Source organism: Amaranthus tricolor, chromosome 3, assembly GCF_026212465.1.
Source record: "Amaranthus tricolor cultivar Red isolate AtriRed21 chromosome 3, ASM2621246v1, whole genome shotgun sequence".
NCBI lineage: Eukaryota > Viridiplantae > Streptophyta > Magnoliopsida > Caryophyllales > Amaranthaceae > Amaranthus > Amaranthus tricolor.
The window spans coordinates 29,571,004-29,591,724 of NC_080049.1; the positions used below are offsets into that span (position 1 = coordinate 29,571,004).

Consider the following 20,721-nt stretch of genomic DNA (forward strand, 5'->3'; position numbering starts at 1 on the left):
GGTGAATTAAAATTTGCTGGGGGTGGCTATTAGCTTGCGTTAGACGAGAATGACAACAAGTATCTTCTTGATGAATATTTCTAGATGAATATTGCAACAGAATTGATAAATGCATTCATTTATTTGACCGAAATAGAAGTACAATTTATTGTAATTTGTTAGAAATACAATTTATTGTAATTTGTTAGAAATACAATTTATTGTATTACAGAGTTGATAAATGTTGTCATGTGGATATTTTTATTTTCTAACGCTTCGACAATAACTATCCTATTTACATTCTGATACAATCTTCTACATTAAAACTTTTAACTTATTTTTGCTCTTCTTGATTTGCTTCTTCTCATCACATCTTCATTTTCCTCTTTCTAATTTCACATGCCCTGGAAAGCAAAGTAGACTGCCTGCAACATCAACATGATGGCATTATATCAGGCGGCAGTCGAGTACATTGCAGTCTGTCAATTATAAGCATTTAGTCGAGTGCAGAGTTGGTGAAGCAGTGTGAAGGAGAACACACACTGCCCGAATGCAATAAACTGCTTGAATCATCGGCTATGGCAATGGGGCAGAAGGCATCAAAGGGAACAAAAGCCTGTGCAGGATCATCAGTTTGGCTTTATGAGCTCGTGAAGGATATGACCCAAAATAAAGTATGCCATTAAAAAATTGTAATCGTCACCAATTTAGCCTTTATAATACCTTCCACAGTCTATATTCGCTAATGTTCATGTATATTCTAGACGAGATAGTGTCTTCATTATTCAGGTATTGTAGAGATACAACAAAAATCATAAGACTAGTATGTTCTAAAAAAACATGAAAGATCACATAGCCTGATATCTTCATACATATAGAATAATAGAAATGTCGAGTCTCCATCATGAGAATGAGAATTGAAGACGATGAAATGTTGATATAACAAATTGATTTAATCTTCTAGTCACATGAGCCAAGCAATTAAATCTGTCCTTTTTCTCTCCATACACATTCATTTCAACGTACCAAACTAAACCTAAGTCATGACATAGACAACAATGAAAACATAGACATATTAAAAGAGCACGCTAACCTGCAAAGTGCAAAGCACTGATTCTGAAAATCATGATTCAGACTGCAGCAAAAAGAGCTCAATTGTGGAAGTAACAAGAGGTTCGGAATGTCTTGTGGCCGTCTGTTTTGTTCTGCAAATATTATATCGGGCCCTAAAGATCTACTTGTATCTTCATCCCTGAGAAAACAAGAAAGACAGATTTAGAAGTTGGATTCAAATTTCAAATACTAATTTGACATTGAATAGGATAAATATTCCGAGTCAGAATAGTCATAAATTCAGATGTGGCAGTTACATGATAGAAACTTTATGCCTGTGTTCAAAAGAGCCCTTCTGCAATTAAAAGTATATATCGACCACCCAAGGGGATCAGCAAGCCGTAACATCATGCAATACAATATCATGTTTGCTGTAACTGAAGCCTGTTAACCATGTTAACCATGAAAGACATTCTGCAACTTACCATAAACAGCAACTATTCTACAGTTACGCCAAGAATCTTAGTCTCCAAATGACCTATTTAGAAGCCACTGGATAAATAACTCCAGCAAGAAGCTTCACTTCAATCATTGCCCTTACAACAGCCAAAGACATTTATATCTCAAACACTATCAGTGTTGCAAGTATAGGTTCGTCTACAGGATGATGTCCAGAGCTTGATCACCTATCAAAGCTGAAATGATTAATATGAATAAACCAAAAACTGAAAAATAGCATACATGGATAACACTCCCTCTGTTTCAAAGCAGTTGTTTCAAGTACTTCTGCACAAACTTTAAAAACTGAAAAAACTGAAAAATAGCATACATTACATACTGACTAATAAATTTAGATGTTAAAAATCATCATCATTAGTTGACAAAAAATAACCAATTATTATTGTTTTGAATCAGGTGTTTGAGAGCTATTTTCATTACTCCTACGTTTAGATTTTAGGTAGCTAAAACAATAAGGATTATTGACATCAATATAATCTTTAATGATTTTTGATTTTTGACCTATTTAGTCTTTTGAACTCAATATAATCTTTTGAACACAGGCAATGGTTAACATGGTAATTTTTGAAAAATTAAAGGATGTAAAAAAATTGTAGTTTTTTACCAATTGCTATTGAAAATTTAACTCCATAAGTGCGAAAGAAAACTACAAACCCAATAGAAAGTTGTCACATGCCGTATAGAGGGAAAAAATTGATTCCAGCAACCATTTGGCTTGCCACATATAACTTTGTGTCCGGTGAGCATTTCCTCCAAATGCTCGGATGAGTGCAATTTTTACGAAAAAAGTCTCATCCAATGAGCTTTTTTCAACTCACTATTAAGAGAAATCAAGTCTCAACTCTCAACTACTGTTCAGCTTTTTATTTCTTACCATTAAACATATACTTTAAACATCAAGAAAAAATGCTACATAATTTTGAGGACACTAAGGTTGAACGTACAAGAAAAGCATCATCATTGCTTCTGTACAAGTGATTCTTATTGGACCTTGTGTTGCATGAACAAGCTCAATAGTAAGAGGCTAAGAGCATCATCAAATAATTATTTCTATTGACAAAACACTGGCCATTTTTAGTCTTCTTTCCTTCCATAATGTAACCCACATCATTCCATTATATATAAATTAACACTAGGTAGTCAACTTTACACATTGAGTCACAGTAAATTAGCTCAGAATTTTCTACATGGAAAAAAGTTGTGTCAACCACCAACTCCCAGATATATCAGGAACAAAACAGGAATCGTCCTTTGGAGTTATGTGGCAGACTCGAATAACCCAATAGTGTGTGGTTACTATCCAGTCTTGGTTCAGGTCTTGGCGAATCTATACAGAGATCTTAAAGCAAGAATAGAAGCCAAAAGCCTAACTACAGAAACATATCAGATTCATACCTGAATTCATTAGATCCAGCCATTTAAGGAGCGCTATGAGGCAGATGAGGATGCCATTGCCATGTTCCAGAGACTGGCAGATAAAAAGAGGTACACTGCACAATGAAAAGAAACAGAACAGAAACAGTTTTATAATGCAAAAATTAGTTATTGCAGTAAAGCAAACGACATCAAGAAACACACATGTTAATTTAGCAATAATATTTAAGGAACAAAAACAATAAGAATGGGATATATATATACTCATCAAACAATCTATTAATTTTGCCAAGTTATGGCTCATCCAAACAATCTATTAATAAACTCATCAAACACCCCCATTAAAACAATTAATAATAGGGACTCCAAAGAGAGATTAGTTCATAAAATGACTATACATCAAACAACTAATATTAACATCACAATACTTAGGTTAGGTTTACCACACTAGTGACCTCTCCAGGGTAAAAATTGCATCGTCTACAGTGCAAATGGCATGTCTCATCTCTAGAATTACTCAACGGAAAATGAGACACATGTACTTACTGCTATGACTCAACCTCATTATTTTTTTAGATATGAGAACTCAATCTCATTATTTAATTATGGATTTTCAGCACAAAAGAAGAATCTATAGTGTTTATGCTTTAGCTTACAAAAATCAAAGAGCAAAAGATACCACACAGAACCTGCCACTGTCCAGTATTATTGGAAAAACAACCAGACAGATCATGCCAGTGCACAACAAACACATAGAAACATGATTCCAAATGTCCAAATTTTTTACGCATACCTGATCAGAAATCTCATTTTCAGAATCTCCTCAATGTTGAAGTTCACAGAGAACAGCATGAACAAAATATTGCTTCTCATATACCATATTAAAGAAAGGTTTCAACTACTAGCTCATAGAGTTCCTTATCAGGTGAAATTCCTTTTGATAACATAATGCAGAGGAAAAGTTTTGCTTCCGTTATAAAACCCCTTTTGGACAATCGATTAATGACAGAACAAAAATCTTTAATGGAGACAAGATAACCCTTCTGCAGCATGCAATGAAAAAGTAAAATAGCCATAGATATATCCCCCTTGACACAATGTGCTTTTATTAATGTGGTATATGCAACTTTTGACAACTTAATCTGCTGAAGTTGAAGATAGGATACAAGTCTGTCAGCATCCATCAAATCACCATAAAAGGAGAGGCCATTCAGGAGAATATTATAAGTAGCCGGACTAGGTTGAAGATTTTCCCTTAACATCTCATTATGTAGCAAAAATGCTCTCTCAAAGTTCTTATCTTTGCAAAGACATTGAATAATGATGTTGTATGTTACTGGATCAGGTTTTAGACCCTTGACGTACATATTTGCAAGTACTTGAAAAGATTCTTTCCACCTCCTCTGATTGCAGAGACCTTTGATTATGACAGTGTATGTGACATGCGTTGGATTCACATTTTCGGCCATCATCTCGTGAAGTATATCAAGCATGGCAGTCGTATTTCTGTGTTTACTGAACCCATCCATAAGGGTAGTATAAGTTACAGCATTTGGCACAAGTCCATGCATTTTACTTATCTCAAGCCACCTTCTGGCTACTGATAATTTCCCATTTCTACAAAAGCCATAAATCAAAGAATTAAATGTTATAATGCTTGGCTCTATCCCTTTTCCTAACAATTGCTTGTATAACTGCACAGCATCTCTAAGATTACCAAACTTCACATACCCATCAATCATTATATTATACAGAACAACATTGAGCGATAAATCACACTGTTCCAGTGCATCAAAGTACATTCTTGCCTCTAGTATCATCCCTTTAACACATAGGCCCGAGACAATTGCCCCATGAGAGACTAAACTCGGAAAGATTCTATTTGAGTGCATCTCATCACAAAGCTGTATAGCTCTCTCAACTTCCCCTATCTTGCATAGAACTCGTATAAGAATAGAATAAACAACCAAATCTGGTTTTAGACCTAGGGTTTCCATCTCATGAAGCAATTTTATTGCCTGCTCGAGTAGCCCCATCTTGCACAGCTTATCAAGCACAATACTGTAGGGGATAATGCTTGGTGGAATACAGTTAAGAACCATATCATTCAGCAGTTTAAGTGCTTCATCCAAATAGTTCCTCTGGCAATACCCAGACAGCAACACCTTATAGGTCGAAACATCAGGCTTCAAACCCTTGATCATCATTTTATGAACAATCTGCTCAACCCCACCTACAAAACCAAGCATAAGAAACCCTTTCAGAAGAGAATTATAAGTCACAATATCAGGTTCAACACCATTCTTCTCCATCATATCCATAAACATCAAAGCTTCTTCTATAGCTCCAGCCTTGCATATCCCACCAATAAGAATATTATAGCTGTATATATCGGGGAGAATCCCGTACTTTAGCATCATGCAAAACAAAGACTTCGCAACATGAAGATGTCCCATTCTGCAAAAACCTGACATGAGGGTGTTGAATGAAATTCTAGACACTACACTCTCCTTCACTTCAGTCTCTAGCCAAAACCTCACTGCTTCATGGAGCATTGATTGCCTACAAAGTCCATCTATAATTATGGGAATTGTATAGCTACTGTATGGCATATCTTTGGCTTTAATTTCATCATATAAATCCCATATAATATCAGTGTGCTTCAGGTTTTGTAACAAGCTATTATAGGTGTATATTGATGGTTGCAGATTTATAGTTTTCATCTTTGCTAAAATAACAAGAGCGTCATATACCATCTCACATTTTAAATAACAAAAGGCCACCATATCCCAAACAAGACCTGTTGAATTCCAGTCCCGGAAGCTATCATCAAGAATTTTACAGAAAAAGGGTGCAGAACCTGATCCTGATCACACCAAAAATGACCCATAAACAAATAGTGTAACACTCAAAGGCCCTTCAATAAGCAAATAATAGCATTCAAAAACAATGTAAGCTTATAAATATTTATTAAGAGCAATAATGGCCAATTATAGACCTCACAAAATGTCAAAATGCTAATAGTTGGTCCAAGAATTTGTAATGACAGCAGCTTTGATCAATGCAGTGCGATAAAGCATGGAAACTCTTTCCACAAGACTATTAGAAAATATTAGTATCGCCTAAAATAAAATAAAACAAAACTACAATATTATCATATCTTAAGGAAATCAAGAAAAAATATTGAAATTCAAATCACAGTCTGATATTCAAGAAAGCAATCATAATTCGGCCATAGCTCCTTAGATACTGCAGCATGTAGTATAAGACTTGGTATGATAAAACAAACAGTAGTAACTGAAACTCTTCCATACAAACATTGAAGTTCAAATTACAGTCTGATATTCAAGAAGGCAATCAGCTGATTACTTTGATTGCTCAAGATTAGATTACAATTCAAGTTCCTGTGGATTGCAGGGATCTTCCGGAAAGAATACTTCTTTGAAATGAAAGCATAATTGAACAAGAATTAACTCAAATTTTAAAGTTCACATAATTCAAGCTCTAAAAACTGCAAAATTTAAAATGCTTTCAACCAATGCACCCACATACAAACATAGCATTATAAATTTCTAATCAACTTCATCAAATTTAACTCCTTGATCATCAAATTAACCAATGACACACCCACCAATCACACTATTTTGAAGCACTTACCTTCTTCAGCAATGGTCTCCTTAATAAGTTGCTGCAACTGCGTAATGCGCCGCATTTCAGCAAGAATATGAGCCACAATAATCCCACATTTCGCAGAATGTTGAAACCCATGATCGCTTTTCAATAAGCGATAGAAACCAACAGCAGATTCAGGGATTTCAACCCTCAATTTGTCAGTAATTTGAACAATATCATCGTAATCCAACCTCGGAGCTAATGTTTCACGAAAATAATTACCACCTAAAAATCGATGGAGACCAAAGTTTCTTACTCCATAAAGCGTCTCTTGAACTGCACTATTCGAGGTTGCGATAATCGTTGGGGATTCGTCGGCGATAGAGGCGGCGGAAGTGGAAGTGAAGGGCTTAGAGAGGATGAGAGGAAGGCGAATGATTCTCCATTTTTGGAGACAATAGAGCATGGAAAATCCAGATTTTCTAGGGTTTTAGAATGAGTAAGAGAAGTAATTACGGGAAATGAAAAGTTTAGGGTTTAAGGGAGACAACGGCATTTTTTAAGCTTACTTTCATCGGAAAGATTTTAATGATTGAAATTAACTTTAATAATACTTCTTCCGTTCATATTAGTTGCAATATTAGGTAAATTGGCACTATTTATTCATCACTTTTAATTTGTGACTAATTTTTAATCTATAAGTTAAAACATAGTCAAATGAGATCTTGTTTGATTCGTTTCATTGCAAAGATTATTAAATCAAATTTTTATAATTTTTTATTATACATAATTGAAGATATTAAAGATTGAATTAGTGCATTAAACTGCGTGAAAAAATAAACGTTGTACGTAAATTAGAACGGAGGAAGAAGCAAAATAAGTAATAGGAGTACTATTCAAAATAGTGAAGTACTTGAGGTAAAATCAAAATGGACAGATGGAGTATAAAATTGAAATTTGCTCTGGTCAAATTTATTGTTTAGAGTTCAAGTATGAACAAAAACAATTATAGATTACTAATGTAGTAACACCCGAGTTTTATTTAGAAGGAAAATAACTTCTCCGTCTTAAAAAATTAATCTCATTTTATTATTTAGCATTTCCTATTTAATTTGTCTCATTTTTATTTTTTAGCATAATTCACATTCTTTTTTTAATTATGATTTATACATCTAACTTACTTTTATATTTCATCTACACATTTCTATCACTTTTTTAGAAAGTATGAGTTTTTTTTTTAACCACTTTTACTCATTTTTTTAAATTTTCACAATATTTATATATTTGGAACTATTTCGTTGGGACAGAAAGAATTAACTAGTTTGTGACAATCACAAAAATAGGCTATCTAGTAATTGGTTGAGCATGAAAGAGCAATAAGGCCTAAACATGAGAAAGAGAAAACAATAGAAAGTTGGGATATCCTTGTTGTTGATAGGCACAAGGTTTACCTCAAAATGATCTCTAGTTAAAGAGTAGTAGTTAAGTTTGATGAAGTAAACCAAACCAATTCTATGACATACATTGATGCAAACACCATAACTCTAAATTTTGAGACACTTGCTCTTAATGACATTTATATTAACCATAATAATCAAGGGTTTGATGATAATAATTCTAATTAAATAATACTTAGATAAAGTCCATTAAGTTTGCTTGTCGGCACAGTTTCCACTTATAAAAGCTTAGCCCATTAAATAGGATTAGTTAAAGTTAAAAAAGAGTTACTTTTGTGAGAGATTATATTTTGATGAGACGACTTCAAATAAGGAGCTTACAATAAATGGGTTTTTAATTTAAATATAAGTTCAATTTCTCGATAAAATAGTCTCATACAATATTTATGAAAAAAATTCATAAGACCATAAAAATCTACAACTCACACTATTAATTAAATTATTATCTTAACATCAAAAAATTTAACTATCTTTACATCTTTTAATTCATTAAAATATTTTGAAGTTTGTTAACTACAAAATCTAATGATTTAGTAGTCTTGTATAACGTAATCATGTGTCATTTTGTAACTACTAATTAGTCCATAAATTTTATATTAATTATTATGATTATTTTTTCGAGTTCTAAATAAAATGTTATTTCTTCCTTTTTCCTCCTATCTCTTCTTGATCTATCCCCCTCCTCTTTTTTTTCTACTATGTTTCCTTAATTGTAACTAAACTAGATATAATAATGGGAAATTCCACGTGGTAGCATCCAATTTTCATGAAATGTCAGTGGCAGCACTTTTTTATAAAATTCCACATGGTAGCATCCAGCTTATGCATAAACTAATTGTCGTAGCATTTTCGTTAAGTTCTTGTTAAATTCCATTTAATTCATCATTTTGTAAGTTTTTTCCACATGTTAGCATCCAGTTTTTGTTTAATTCACAATTTTAACGTTTTATTCACCAATTTAATGTTTGATTCACCGTTTAATTTATTAACGCCCATAAATGTTGTAATAATTTTGTTTTCATTCAAATTGTTCGCATTATAAAGTTCAAAAGATAAGTAGCCAAATACTGATACTAATACATATTCACTTCAAGCATAATTAGAGATAATTCTAATAATAAAAACAAGTATTTTCTTGCTAAAAAAGATTTGCTACAAAAAAGTTACCTATCTTTTTCTTTACAATTTATGAAAAAAAAAATGTATAAACTAATATTACAAAAAGCTAATGATTAACGCCGTTAACAAATAAGAAAATGGCAAATAGGATTTGGTGTTGATGGAGACGATGGGGAACCAGTGTTCATAACCTCTTACAAAACTTTAGCCTTTTGTTGTATCCACTTGTGCATCATTTTATTATTATTAGAATTATTTTTAATTTTACTTGAAGTAAATATGTATTAGTATTAGTGTTTGGCTACTTATCTTTTGAAATTTATAACACCAATGATTTAAATGAAAACAAAATTATTACAACATTTATGGGCGTTAATAAATTAAACGGTGAATCAAACATTAAATTGGTGAATTAAACAAAATTGGATGCTACCATGTGGAAAAAACTTACAAAATGATGAATTAAACGGAATTTAACAAGAACATAATGAAAAATGCTACAGCAATTAGTTTGTGCATAAACTGGATGCTACGATGTGGAATTTTCTTAAAAAAGTGCTACCACTGGCATTTCATGAAAACTGAATGCTACCATGTGAAATTTCCCTATAACAATTTAAATATTATTAATATTTTGATCAAATATATATATATTTATATATATATATATATATATATATATATATATATATATATATATATATATATATATACATATATATATATATATATATATATATAGATATACATATACATATATATATATATATATATATATATATATATATATATATATATATATATATATATATATACATATACATATATATATATATATATATATATATATATATATATATATATATATATATATATTAAAGGGGATGATTTTAACTTTTTAAAAAAAATTTACATAAATTGGAGAAAAATAATTTATATAATGCTTTGTATTTTTTTTGATGAAATGGGGAAAAGAAAAAGAAGAAAATAAAATAGGGATGAATTTTTCTTCGTTTGGAAAACAAATGAGAACGAAAAATGATCTTTTTATTGTCCACTCCCCTCCCTTCTCCTCTCCTTTATTACTCCTTTTAACTTTTTTTGTTAGAGTATGTAATATATATATATATATATATATATATATATATATATATATATATATATATATATATATGTGGCCTTAACTATTAGTTTATTTTTAAAGGGTATTAACCATTAACTTAAACTAATGATTGAGACTCCAAGATAATATAATTGAGATCCAAAATATATTCACAAATTGTTGTATAAGACGGCCTTACTAATCGAAATACGCACCTCATGCAGAGTTAAATAGTCCATCTAATACTTATTATAAGAATATGGGTTTTTTGTTTGACGTCGTCTCTCACAGCAGTACCTCAAATATATTATATACTTAACTTTTTTTATCTGACATAGTCTAAAAATCCTTTTGCTAATGAAGTCAATGTTGAGCCAGCAATATTATGCTCCAAGTTAAGCCGAAAAGGAATCACTAACTACTAATTAACAGATCAAGTTAATTAATCGTTGAAACTCTCTAATCTCTATGCATGTTTGACAATAATAATGATCAATATTCGGATGAGATGCATCATGCAGCTAGTTTATGGAAATGTCATTATCATTTAAACAAAGATTAATAACCATGTTACACCCACATTTTTCTTAAACAACTATTCTCTCCGTTCTTTTTTTTTCTTCTCACTTATTATTTGTGCAGTTTTCAAAATAAATTTTAAACCGTAATATCTCTAAATACGCATCATAAAAAATTATAAAAATATATAATGAAAAAGTATACATTAAGATGAATCTAACGAGATCGCACATGAATATATTTTATTATCTATATATGTCTTAAAAATCTTAATCAAATCTTAACATACCCAATGTTCTGAACCACCACAACTCCACCCCTGAAACACTAGGTCCACCACTTCCACAACCCCACCCTCCCACTCAACAAAAACCCTTAGAAGGTAAATGTGTTTGCATTGGTGTAAAGCTTTTTCAGTAAATTTCAAGGGAATATGACATTATTGCAACTAAATTAAATGGACACAATGAAACTTCCATGCATTTAGAAGATGACAAAACTATGGTTGAAACTTGAAATATATATTATTATCAAGTGATCTAAGCATTAACCATTAATCATTATACTTTAGTTTATTATAATATAATTTATTTCTTAATTAGGTAAGGTGGACTTATTTATTGAAAGTGAAAGATTTATATAGTAACATGATGAGCATCTAATCTTTAAAATAAGTTAATTTTGTGCAATATTGAATCCCATTTTTTTTGTTTTTGCTTGAGAACCAAGTAGGGTAAATATTAATCTAAGGCCATAATGAAACTCACACTTCACCAGCCCAATTTCCCTTTAAAGATCCTCACTTTTTAGTCTATCAATCTCATATCTCTATACATCTCCCTTTAATTTGTTTATATTTCTTGTTATTATTATTAAATATAATCAAAAAAAAATGTCAAAAACAAGTCTAAAGAAAAATGTTGTAGAGAAGAGTGGTTGCTATAGAAAAGGGCATAAACAAGCAAAAGAAAATCCACACCTAAATAATAATAGTAGCTTCTTCAAGATCTTCAAGAAGGTTTATCCTCTTGGAATTCATAGGAGCGATTCCTCGCCTTCGATTTCATCTATCTCGTTATCTTTGTCTCAAAACTCGACTGATTCATCACTTACTGACTATTCATCGTGTCCATTGGATCAAACTATTTTGTTATCACTCGAATCTCTTCGAAAATATTCGAGCCCTCCTAAGAAGAAAGAAACTTTGGTGGTGTGTACTAATGATACTAAGCCAGAATTGCTTGCTTCCCCAAAACTTTGTGATGATCATGGAGAGGTCATGAAGACTAGATGCCATTGGATAACCAAAAGTAGTGGTAAGAAGATTAATTAGCTAGTTTTTTGGATTAAATTGAGTAGTTTTTATTTATATAAATTAATCATCATTAGGATTAATTCAAACCCATGTCAAGATTAAGCCTTCCTAACCTTCTAGTCCTAGGGTTTTGTCAAATTATCTTCCTTAAGTGTGAATTGAATGATCCGATCAATCTGGGATAAATCATCATAAGCACAATATAAATACATGTAAATAACGATTTTTCTTATACATTAATATGTTATTGTGGAAATAATTTTTCCTTCTTCCGAATCGAACAGATAAGGCGTATGTATCGTTTCATGACGAGCAATGGGGAGTACCGGTCTATGATGACAAGTACGTAACAGCTATTCCTTCCCCTTTTATTAATTAAAATTAGATTTATTTCAATATATACAATATTTCAAAAGAATTATTTACTGAAATTGAAACTTAAATCATTCAATAAAAATTATGCAATTAAAGACCAAACATAGGTTTAAATTAACGTTGTATTTAGCTGGTAATTATTTTTCATTTATACTAGCAAATATTATGATATTTTGTTCATCAACAGTCAATTGTTTGAGCTGCTCTCAATGTCTGGTATGTTGATGGATTACAATTGGACTGATATTTTGAAAAGAAGAACCGAATTAAGGTCAGTAAAATCACTACAAAAACAATATATATGTAACTAGAATTAATTATTTAGTCACGCTTAATTAAGTGTGGCCAACATAATTATTTGATTTGATCGTATTTTAATTTGATTTAACCGATCAACACATCGGGCATGATTAATAACAGAGAATCTCTTGGAGGGTTTGATGTAAACTTTGTTGCCAACATGACGGAGAAAGAGATTATTGAGATATCTTCAAACAAGGAGCTTGGATTAGCTGAGTGCAGAGCTAGGTGCATTGTGGATAATGCTAAAGCAATAATGAAGGTAATAAAGTTCCTAAAAAGAAATTATTGAATGCTAAATTTTTTTTTTTTTTTTTCATTTTTACATCAACTTTTTATCATTTTAAATAGAGATCGAAAACAACCTAAATTCTTAAACGACAGATAATTCATTTAAGATGGATTCACGTACATAAATTTGTTATTAGACTTTTACATTACAACATCCGCATAACTCATAAGTGAAAGACTTTCACATTACAACACCCGCATAACTCCTAAGAGAGAAATTAACTGCACACAAGCAGGTTCCAAGCTAAAAGCAACTGATAACAAAAAAGTAGTCCATCAAGCTCATTTGTTAGTCAGAATCCTTATAATTTTTCGATATGAAATTATATATGAATTATTTTTTCAACGCCTTACGCTATAATAAAAAAAAAGTGGTACCCTAATGAGTATGCATTATGCAGGTAATGAAGGAGTATGGATCATTTAGCAGTTACATATGGGGTTACTTCAACTATAGACCAATAATCAACAAGTATAGATATTCTAGGAATGTTCCATTAAGGACTCCAAAAGCTGAGGTCATAAGCAAAGATCTTGTTCGCCAAGGTTTTCGGCTTGTGGGACCAGTCATCATTCAGTCCTTCATTCAAGCAGCTGGGATGACCATTGATCATTTGATTGATTGTTTTAGGTATAATGATTGTGTTACCCTTGCGGAAAATCCATGGAGGCATGTTTAAATTAATTATTTCATCACTACATATGATATTACTTAATTAATTCATGATGCCATACATTTTATTTATGTAATTATTATTTAATATTAATTTTATTTGTAATTTTTGTATAAACATACATTATTTTCAAGAGCTTGTAGTAATTAATATGTATTGATAATTACTTAGAGAATGGAGCTTTGGAGAGACTATATATATATGTGTATGATATATTTTTTAAAATTATTTAATTTATAAGATAAAAATAGCTTGTATGTTGGGATTCTAATATTGTATATACAATAATTCATATTAATAATCTGACTTTTCACTTATCCGTCGTGAATAATCTTATTTTTTAATTATTTTTTAATAATTCAACCTTTATTCTTTACTTTGCTATCAGCATAACCTTTTATTTTATAATAATTCAACATTTGTCTTTAGTTTACTATTAGCTAGCATACCCCCTATTGTATGCTGACAACAAATTAGAGGTAAAAGTTGAATTGTTTAAAAAATAATTAAAAATTGAGATTATTCACGGTGGATGAGTGAATAATTGAATTATTAATGTCAATTTTTTATATTATATATCCAAAAACTTACAAGTCGCAAGTCGTAAGTCACGAATCACAAGTCACAAGGGGTTGGTTGTTGAATAGGAGGACTACCAGTGTACATGGGTAGACGAAGAGGGCTCAATGAAGTGACGTACAACTAGATGCAGTGGTATCGGGTACAGAACTCAAAATCATGGATAACGCTATTATCAACGTGTTAAAATAAATTAATAAAACATTCAAGAAATTTTGTTTGTAAAATGATTAGCATCCCAAAAAAATTTTCATTGACCAATATTCAATAATCAATAATACATACACAATCACGCAAATAATAACACCAATTATAATCAAACCACAAAACCACAACCCCTAAACAAATTTATAATTTTTCTCTATTCTTAAACCCTAAAATAATCATTTAAATAACTAAATTACAAAAAAATTGAAGATTTTAATTTTTAAGAGAAGAAATCCTAAATTAATTGGATGAAAGAATAAAATTTTAAAGAGAAACTTACAATAAAAACCAAAGATTGAGATGGAAAGTTGTGGATAGTGGACGCACACATGCGGCATCCGATAGGCAAGACATAAAGAAAAAAGAGAGAGCCAACGGACTAGGCGGTGGCAGTGAGATTGAGAGCATTCGTTAGTATATTGAGGCGGTAGCAGTAATGGAGTATTGGAACAGAATTAAGAATTGAAATGAAAGAGAAAGAGAGAGAAAAGGGGAGCATAGTTGAAGAGACAGCTGTAATTGACAAACAATGCATTAATGGTGTATCTTAATTTATTATTAATTTTTTTATGTGTGGGTAGCTTGTGCTACCCAATCCCACAATATAGGTCCACCTATGAGTGGCACTAGTACTCTCAACTAGAGTGCTAACGATTTTAGTAGCAAATTTTGTGGTAATGGTTGTAAAATAGATTGTTGGCGAAACTATGATTTTAGTCACAAATTGATAATGGTTGCAAAATAGAATGAGCCAAAAATGCAATTTTAGTCACGTTCATGACACTATTACCAACTAGAGTGTGCCAAAAATAGTGGGCTGAATATGGGTCAACTTTAAAACCCAATCCGGCCCATTTTTACATTAAAATTTGCATTTGATATAATAGTCATCCTTTAAGGCCAATACCAAGTACTTTAGTTCAAAGCCGATGAGATAACAGCTAGTTTCTTTATAAATCCTTTTTTTGAGAGACGTATTTTAAACCTAATTCATTAAATATTAATGTCTACTTACCGTAATTCTAATGCCTACTTACATCATATTTAATGCTTACTTATCGTATCCTTAATGCCTACTTTCAGTATCTTAAATATCTACTTACATCATTCTTAATACCTACTTATAATATTTCAAAAAATTATATAATGAACTGATCCAATTAGAGATGGTCTTTCAAAAAATTGTCTCTCACTAGAATTTATGATGAGATAATATATTTGAATGCAAAAATTTGAGTATGATTTAAAAAATTACACTAATTGCTGACACTTTCTCTTACTCCAAAGTGTGTAAGTTGTTGGCTTGGCTATTATTGTAATATTAATACAAGAAGATTAGAAATATAAAGAAACGAAAAGCATGTAGTGTATAATAATATGAATAGAATACAAAATTCGAATTAATAATGAGCTGATGACATTCCATTGTTACCCCTACTAGATAGTGCCCTGCGATGTACGATTTTATCAAATTTTCTGATATATTTGTATAAATTAAGAAATTAAAATTTTAAAAATAAATTGTACATTATGGTTATATTTCGTTTCACTCTGAACAGTTGTATACATTACGTACATTATATCATATTTTGCATTGTGCGCAATATAATTATATTTATACTTTTATTTTTTTATTCAGAATAAAAGAGAAATAATTCGTACCTTGGGTACACGAAAATATGAGTTTTTTTAATAAAAAATAACATATCAATATTTGCTAACAAAAATAACAATTACATTAGTTTATGGGAGTATTATATATTATTACTTTAAAATCAAATATAAATACATAAAAATATGTAAAATTATTTTATTAGTTTAAACGACAAAGATAATTTTTTCTCATAAAAAATATAAGTGACTTATATAAAGATAGTAACAACCTAAAACATATTAGAATTAATCATTGCATTTGAGTAACCGAGAGTATAAATAACAAAAACAAATCCTAATAAAGTATATTATGTTTTAACCATCTCAAATATCCAATACACTAAATAATATTCATTTAATAAATAAAATTCAAAACATTTTATAAATAATTGAAATTAATGAAATATATTATATAGTTTTCTAATATATTAAATGCGATTTGACCTAAAAAGTAAAAAAATAATTCATAACAATAATAATATACTCAAAATAAGAAAGTAGTAAGTTAAAGATAATCATAATAACAATGACATCATCAAATAATTTTAAAGGGAAAATTTTTAATAAGGAAGCGACATGTATGTATTTTTAAAAGGTAATGCTATCAGTCGTGTTTTGTTTTAATAACAGTTATAGATAGATATGGTACTAATACATGCATACCTCGAACATACATATGAATAACTTTTTCCCATTATTTTTACAAATGTTAGCCCTTAATGAAGCTCGTATAGAGCCCTTATCATAAATGTATAACCTCATTTTCAGCCTCATCCTCTCATAACCCTTTTAAAACGGGCTGGATCAGGGCTATAATAGGGTATGGCCCATAAACACTCCTAATTAAAAGTATATGTACATCAACATGAACTGAATTCCCCAGTAAATTTTTATGAAGTCTAAGATATGTGTCTTTGTAGATCAATAGTTCAATACTCTTGTTTATTTCATTTAAATTTACATATATTTAACTTTAACTATTTAGTCGTAGATTTTTTTAATTTGATTTTTTTATTTGCTAAATATTAAATTTGACAAATTTTTAAATTTTCAAAGAAAATTATTATTTCCAGACATAACATAAGAAAATTTAAAGAGGTATTTAAAATGCTATTGAAACTATCAGTTTTTCTTATCACATTGTAACATGATAATTATCAACGCCTACAAACGCAACTTGTAGTAATGGTTTTTTATTAGTTATTTACTTTTCAAAACAATTGAACTGATTGTACGTAATGATGCTATATATAAATAATGATTTTTTATTTCTTTAAAATTGTTATTAATAGTGACATTTTTTTCTTAAAATATTAGTATTATAATAACAAATTCAAAAGAATTAATAGTAAAAGTATTATGAAAGGTTATTTAGTTCAAAACCGACGGATTTCAAGTCAGGTTATTCTCATGTCGATTCTATCTAGAGATGGGGTCATATCGGATTCGGATCAGGTCAAGTAGGTTTAAAATATTTTTGTTATCATTATATTTTTAAAAATATTTATAATAATAGATTTTATTTTTACAGAAAACATTTTTTATATAAAAAAATACCAATAGATTGATTTTGAGCTACAGCAAAAATATTGACTCATAAAAGTTCGATTAAAAATGTAGTGATTTTCAATTAAAAATGATGGCGTAGAAATATAAATGCTAATATGAAACTAAAAATGTTGATTTGAAATTGAAAACAGGTTAAATCAGTAGGGTTCGAATTTCACTCGAAATTGACTAGTTGAGTCGGAACATTTTCAAGTCATGGTGAAATATTTCCGAGTTATGACCCGCTAAATTTCATATCAGATTTTGAATTGATTTTAAATCGGGTGAAGATTTAAGTCATCTAATTACTACTTTGTCTTCTTTCAATAATTTAACTTCCCCGAACATAATAATAATCTACTTCTATGACAAATACCTACTTAATTATAGTAACTTCATTTCTTTTTGTTCTTTCCATTTACTTTTTAAACGGTTTTCAATGTAAATTTTAAACCTCAATATCTTTAAATATATATAATAAAAAATTATAAAATATAAAGTATAAATTACATCTAACGAGATCTTACATGAAAATATTTTATTTTCTAAATATATATCAAAAATATTAATTAAATTTCTTTCTTCAAATATTACAAATAAAAAAAAGATTAGAGAAAGAATTGAGTACTTCAATTTCCACTTTACAGTCATGCAGCTATTCATTGATGATTTCTTAAGTCAAATTTTCAACTTTATCTTTACATCTTTATTTTAGCTGATTTTTGCGACGATTAAACTATATTTCTTTATAACTTTATTAGTCCAGTTGTTGGTACTTCTTTTAATGTATATACCATAAGTTCATAACCATACCCATCATTAATCATAGCAATATAAGTACTTCTCTCTGTCCCACAAGCTTTAATTTTATTTTTATTTTGTTATATTAAATTTATCTCATTTTAATTTTAAGATATTTTTTTTATTTTATCTATATATTTAACTTTTTCTTTTGACATTCATAAATTTTTCTTATTTTTGGTAAATATTTATCATTTTACATATTTTTAAATTTTTTTTCACCAATTATGAATCGGATAATTTTGATAGGACAAAGAGATTACCTTAGCTTGCTTTAGCTTTGTGGTACTCTTTTTCTACTTTCTAAAGGTAGATACACAATTAGCAGTTTAGCCCTCCGTGTTATTATTTGTCTTATTAATTTTGCTATAATATTTTTAGTTTACTTTATAAAATTTATTTTATTTATATGTTTGTTTATTATTTATATTTTTTGTCTTTAATTCTCATTCACATTCATAAATTTATACCCTAGTTATTTTTTTTTTTTTGAATTTTCTATAAAATATTATTTTATTTTTCTTTTTTTATTTTACCACTTAATTTTTATAGGACAAATTTAATGTGAGAGATAGGAAGTACTTCATGAGTATTTGTAACTTACAAGTTTCAACTACGGCAGAGAATTGAATTTTAGTGACAGATTTTTCCTGATACTAAATTCTGCTTCAGTAAGACTATCTACACTTTTGTGTAGAGCAAAAGTGTTAGTTGGCTTTTTGGTATGGTGTTTTGAATCTAATTAAAATAGAATTTTGTGTTTATTCCTTTCGATTTTAAAGTTACTATAATTTTTGTAGCAATTACTATTCATCAATTGATCTTATTTTGGTATATATTTCTTCTTATATAATATATAAAACATAGTCAATTGGGTTCATGTTTCATTCGTCTTAATGCATATTTTCATAATATTAAATTTTTAAAATATTTTTTGTTATATAAAATTTAAAATATTAAAGATTAAATCATATATTAAATAATATGAAAAACAAAAGTGTAACAATTATAAAAAATTAGACGAAGCATACGGTAGGCCAAGAGATTAAGAGAGAGACTACAGAAATCTAATCTGATGTGCATATACAGTTTACCTCTCTATCCTTTGATTTGTACTTCTATGACTCTATTTATTACTCCTATAATTCTTTTGTTTCAATTTACTTGCAATATTTATGTACTTTAATGTTTTAATTTAATACTTAAAATCTCTAAATATATATAATTTATAGATTAAAAATTAATCACAAATTAAAAGTGCTAAATAAATAATGTCATTTTGCCTAATGTTGCAAAAAATATAAAAGAAAAGAAAATACTCAACTAAAATCTACTCTATAATTTATTTTCTTTTTGTACATGATAAAACCTATAATTGCCTAAATTTCTTGATTGAGCTGTAAACGTCTACTATCCTAAGTACTTATCTTGAAAGAGAAACGTTATCCGGTTAAAATATTGTGATAGTAATTGCGTAGTGATAGCAATTTTAAAAAATATTTAAAAATTAATGAAAATAATATTTTACTAATCAATACCTCGTTATTTTTCAAATTAGAATCAATCTATTATCTCATACAATTTAATAATTTTATTGGTAGATGATAAATTGCAAATTCTCAAATAAAAGGTCCTCATAAATAATCGTCTTTATTGGTAAATATTCAACAAATTCTCAAATGAAACGGTATATAATGTTGAGAGCTTACGCAGTGTACACTTACGGTTTAAAAGTAATCAATTGCAATATTAAAGTGATTAATTAAACTCTCAAAATGATTACTTTATATAATGTTAAAGTGACCCTGACTCCACTGAATTATCAATTATCCTTGAAGACTGTAGACATGCTTCCACAAATCAACACTTAATTTTTTCAGTGCACTTTTGTCGCACTCGTTCGCTTCCCAACAAACCTCCTAAAAAGTCACACATTAACTTTTAAGTTTTAAGCAAATGTGCTCTCTTGAAAAGAAAATGCATCTTATTAATATGAATAGTATATCAATCATTTTAAAGTTCAACATAAGGTATTACATGATCACTTTATATAGCCTTAAAGATATCACATAATAAGATCTAAAATTGAGCTTTTGTTATTATTTAGATAAATAACAATAATATTCTACAATCAACTAATTATTTTCTTAATTTTTGAGTCAATCTACTAAAATATAATACAAGTAAAGGATGAGTATATTCACTTCAATCCTTAAAGAAGTTTTCATTTGTCATTTTGGGCAT

The 20,721-nt window shown here is 29.3% G+C and overlaps 2 protein-coding genes across 5 annotated transcripts; one reads left to right on the forward strand and one right to left on the reverse strand.

The window, feature by feature from the left end:
- Positions 1–8,452, reverse strand: LOC130807498 (putative pentatricopeptide repeat-containing protein At1g13630). Of its 4 annotated transcripts, none has more exons than XM_057672724.1 (6): positions 6,583–8,452; positions 3,719–5,791; positions 2,947–3,041; positions 1,350–1,718; positions 1,073–1,231; positions 2–595 (listed from the first exon to the last, which is right to left on the reverse strand). In XM_057672724.1, exons 1-2 carry the CDS (start codon positions 7,001–7,003, stop codon positions 3,807–3,809), a joined length of 2,406 nt encoding a protein of 801 aa, XP_057528707.1. In that variant the 5' UTR covers positions 7,004–8,452; the 3' UTR covers positions 2–595; positions 1,073–1,231; positions 1,350–1,718; positions 2,947–3,041; positions 3,719–3,806. The 4 variants fall into 4 exon arrangements, with proteins under 4 accessions (XP_057528708.1, XP_057528707.1, XP_057528706.1 ...); XM_057672722.1 differs by having other exon boundaries at positions 6–595; positions 1,518–1,718; XM_057672725.1 differs by having other exon boundaries at positions 1–595; positions 1,073–1,727.
- Positions 8,453–10,297: 1,845 nt separating this feature from the next.
- LOC130807500 (uncharacterized) lies at positions 10,298–14,762 on the forward strand. The gene is made up of 5 exons (XM_057672726.1): positions 10,298–12,050; positions 12,334–12,391; positions 12,612–12,695; positions 12,845–12,986; positions 13,417–14,762. Exons 1-5 carry the CDS (start codon positions 11,627–11,629, stop codon positions 13,693–13,695), a joined length of 987 nt encoding a protein of 328 aa, XP_057528709.1. The 5' UTR covers positions 10,298–11,626; the 3' UTR covers positions 13,696–14,762.
- The last annotated feature ends 5,959 nt before the right edge of the window (positions 14,763–20,721 follow it).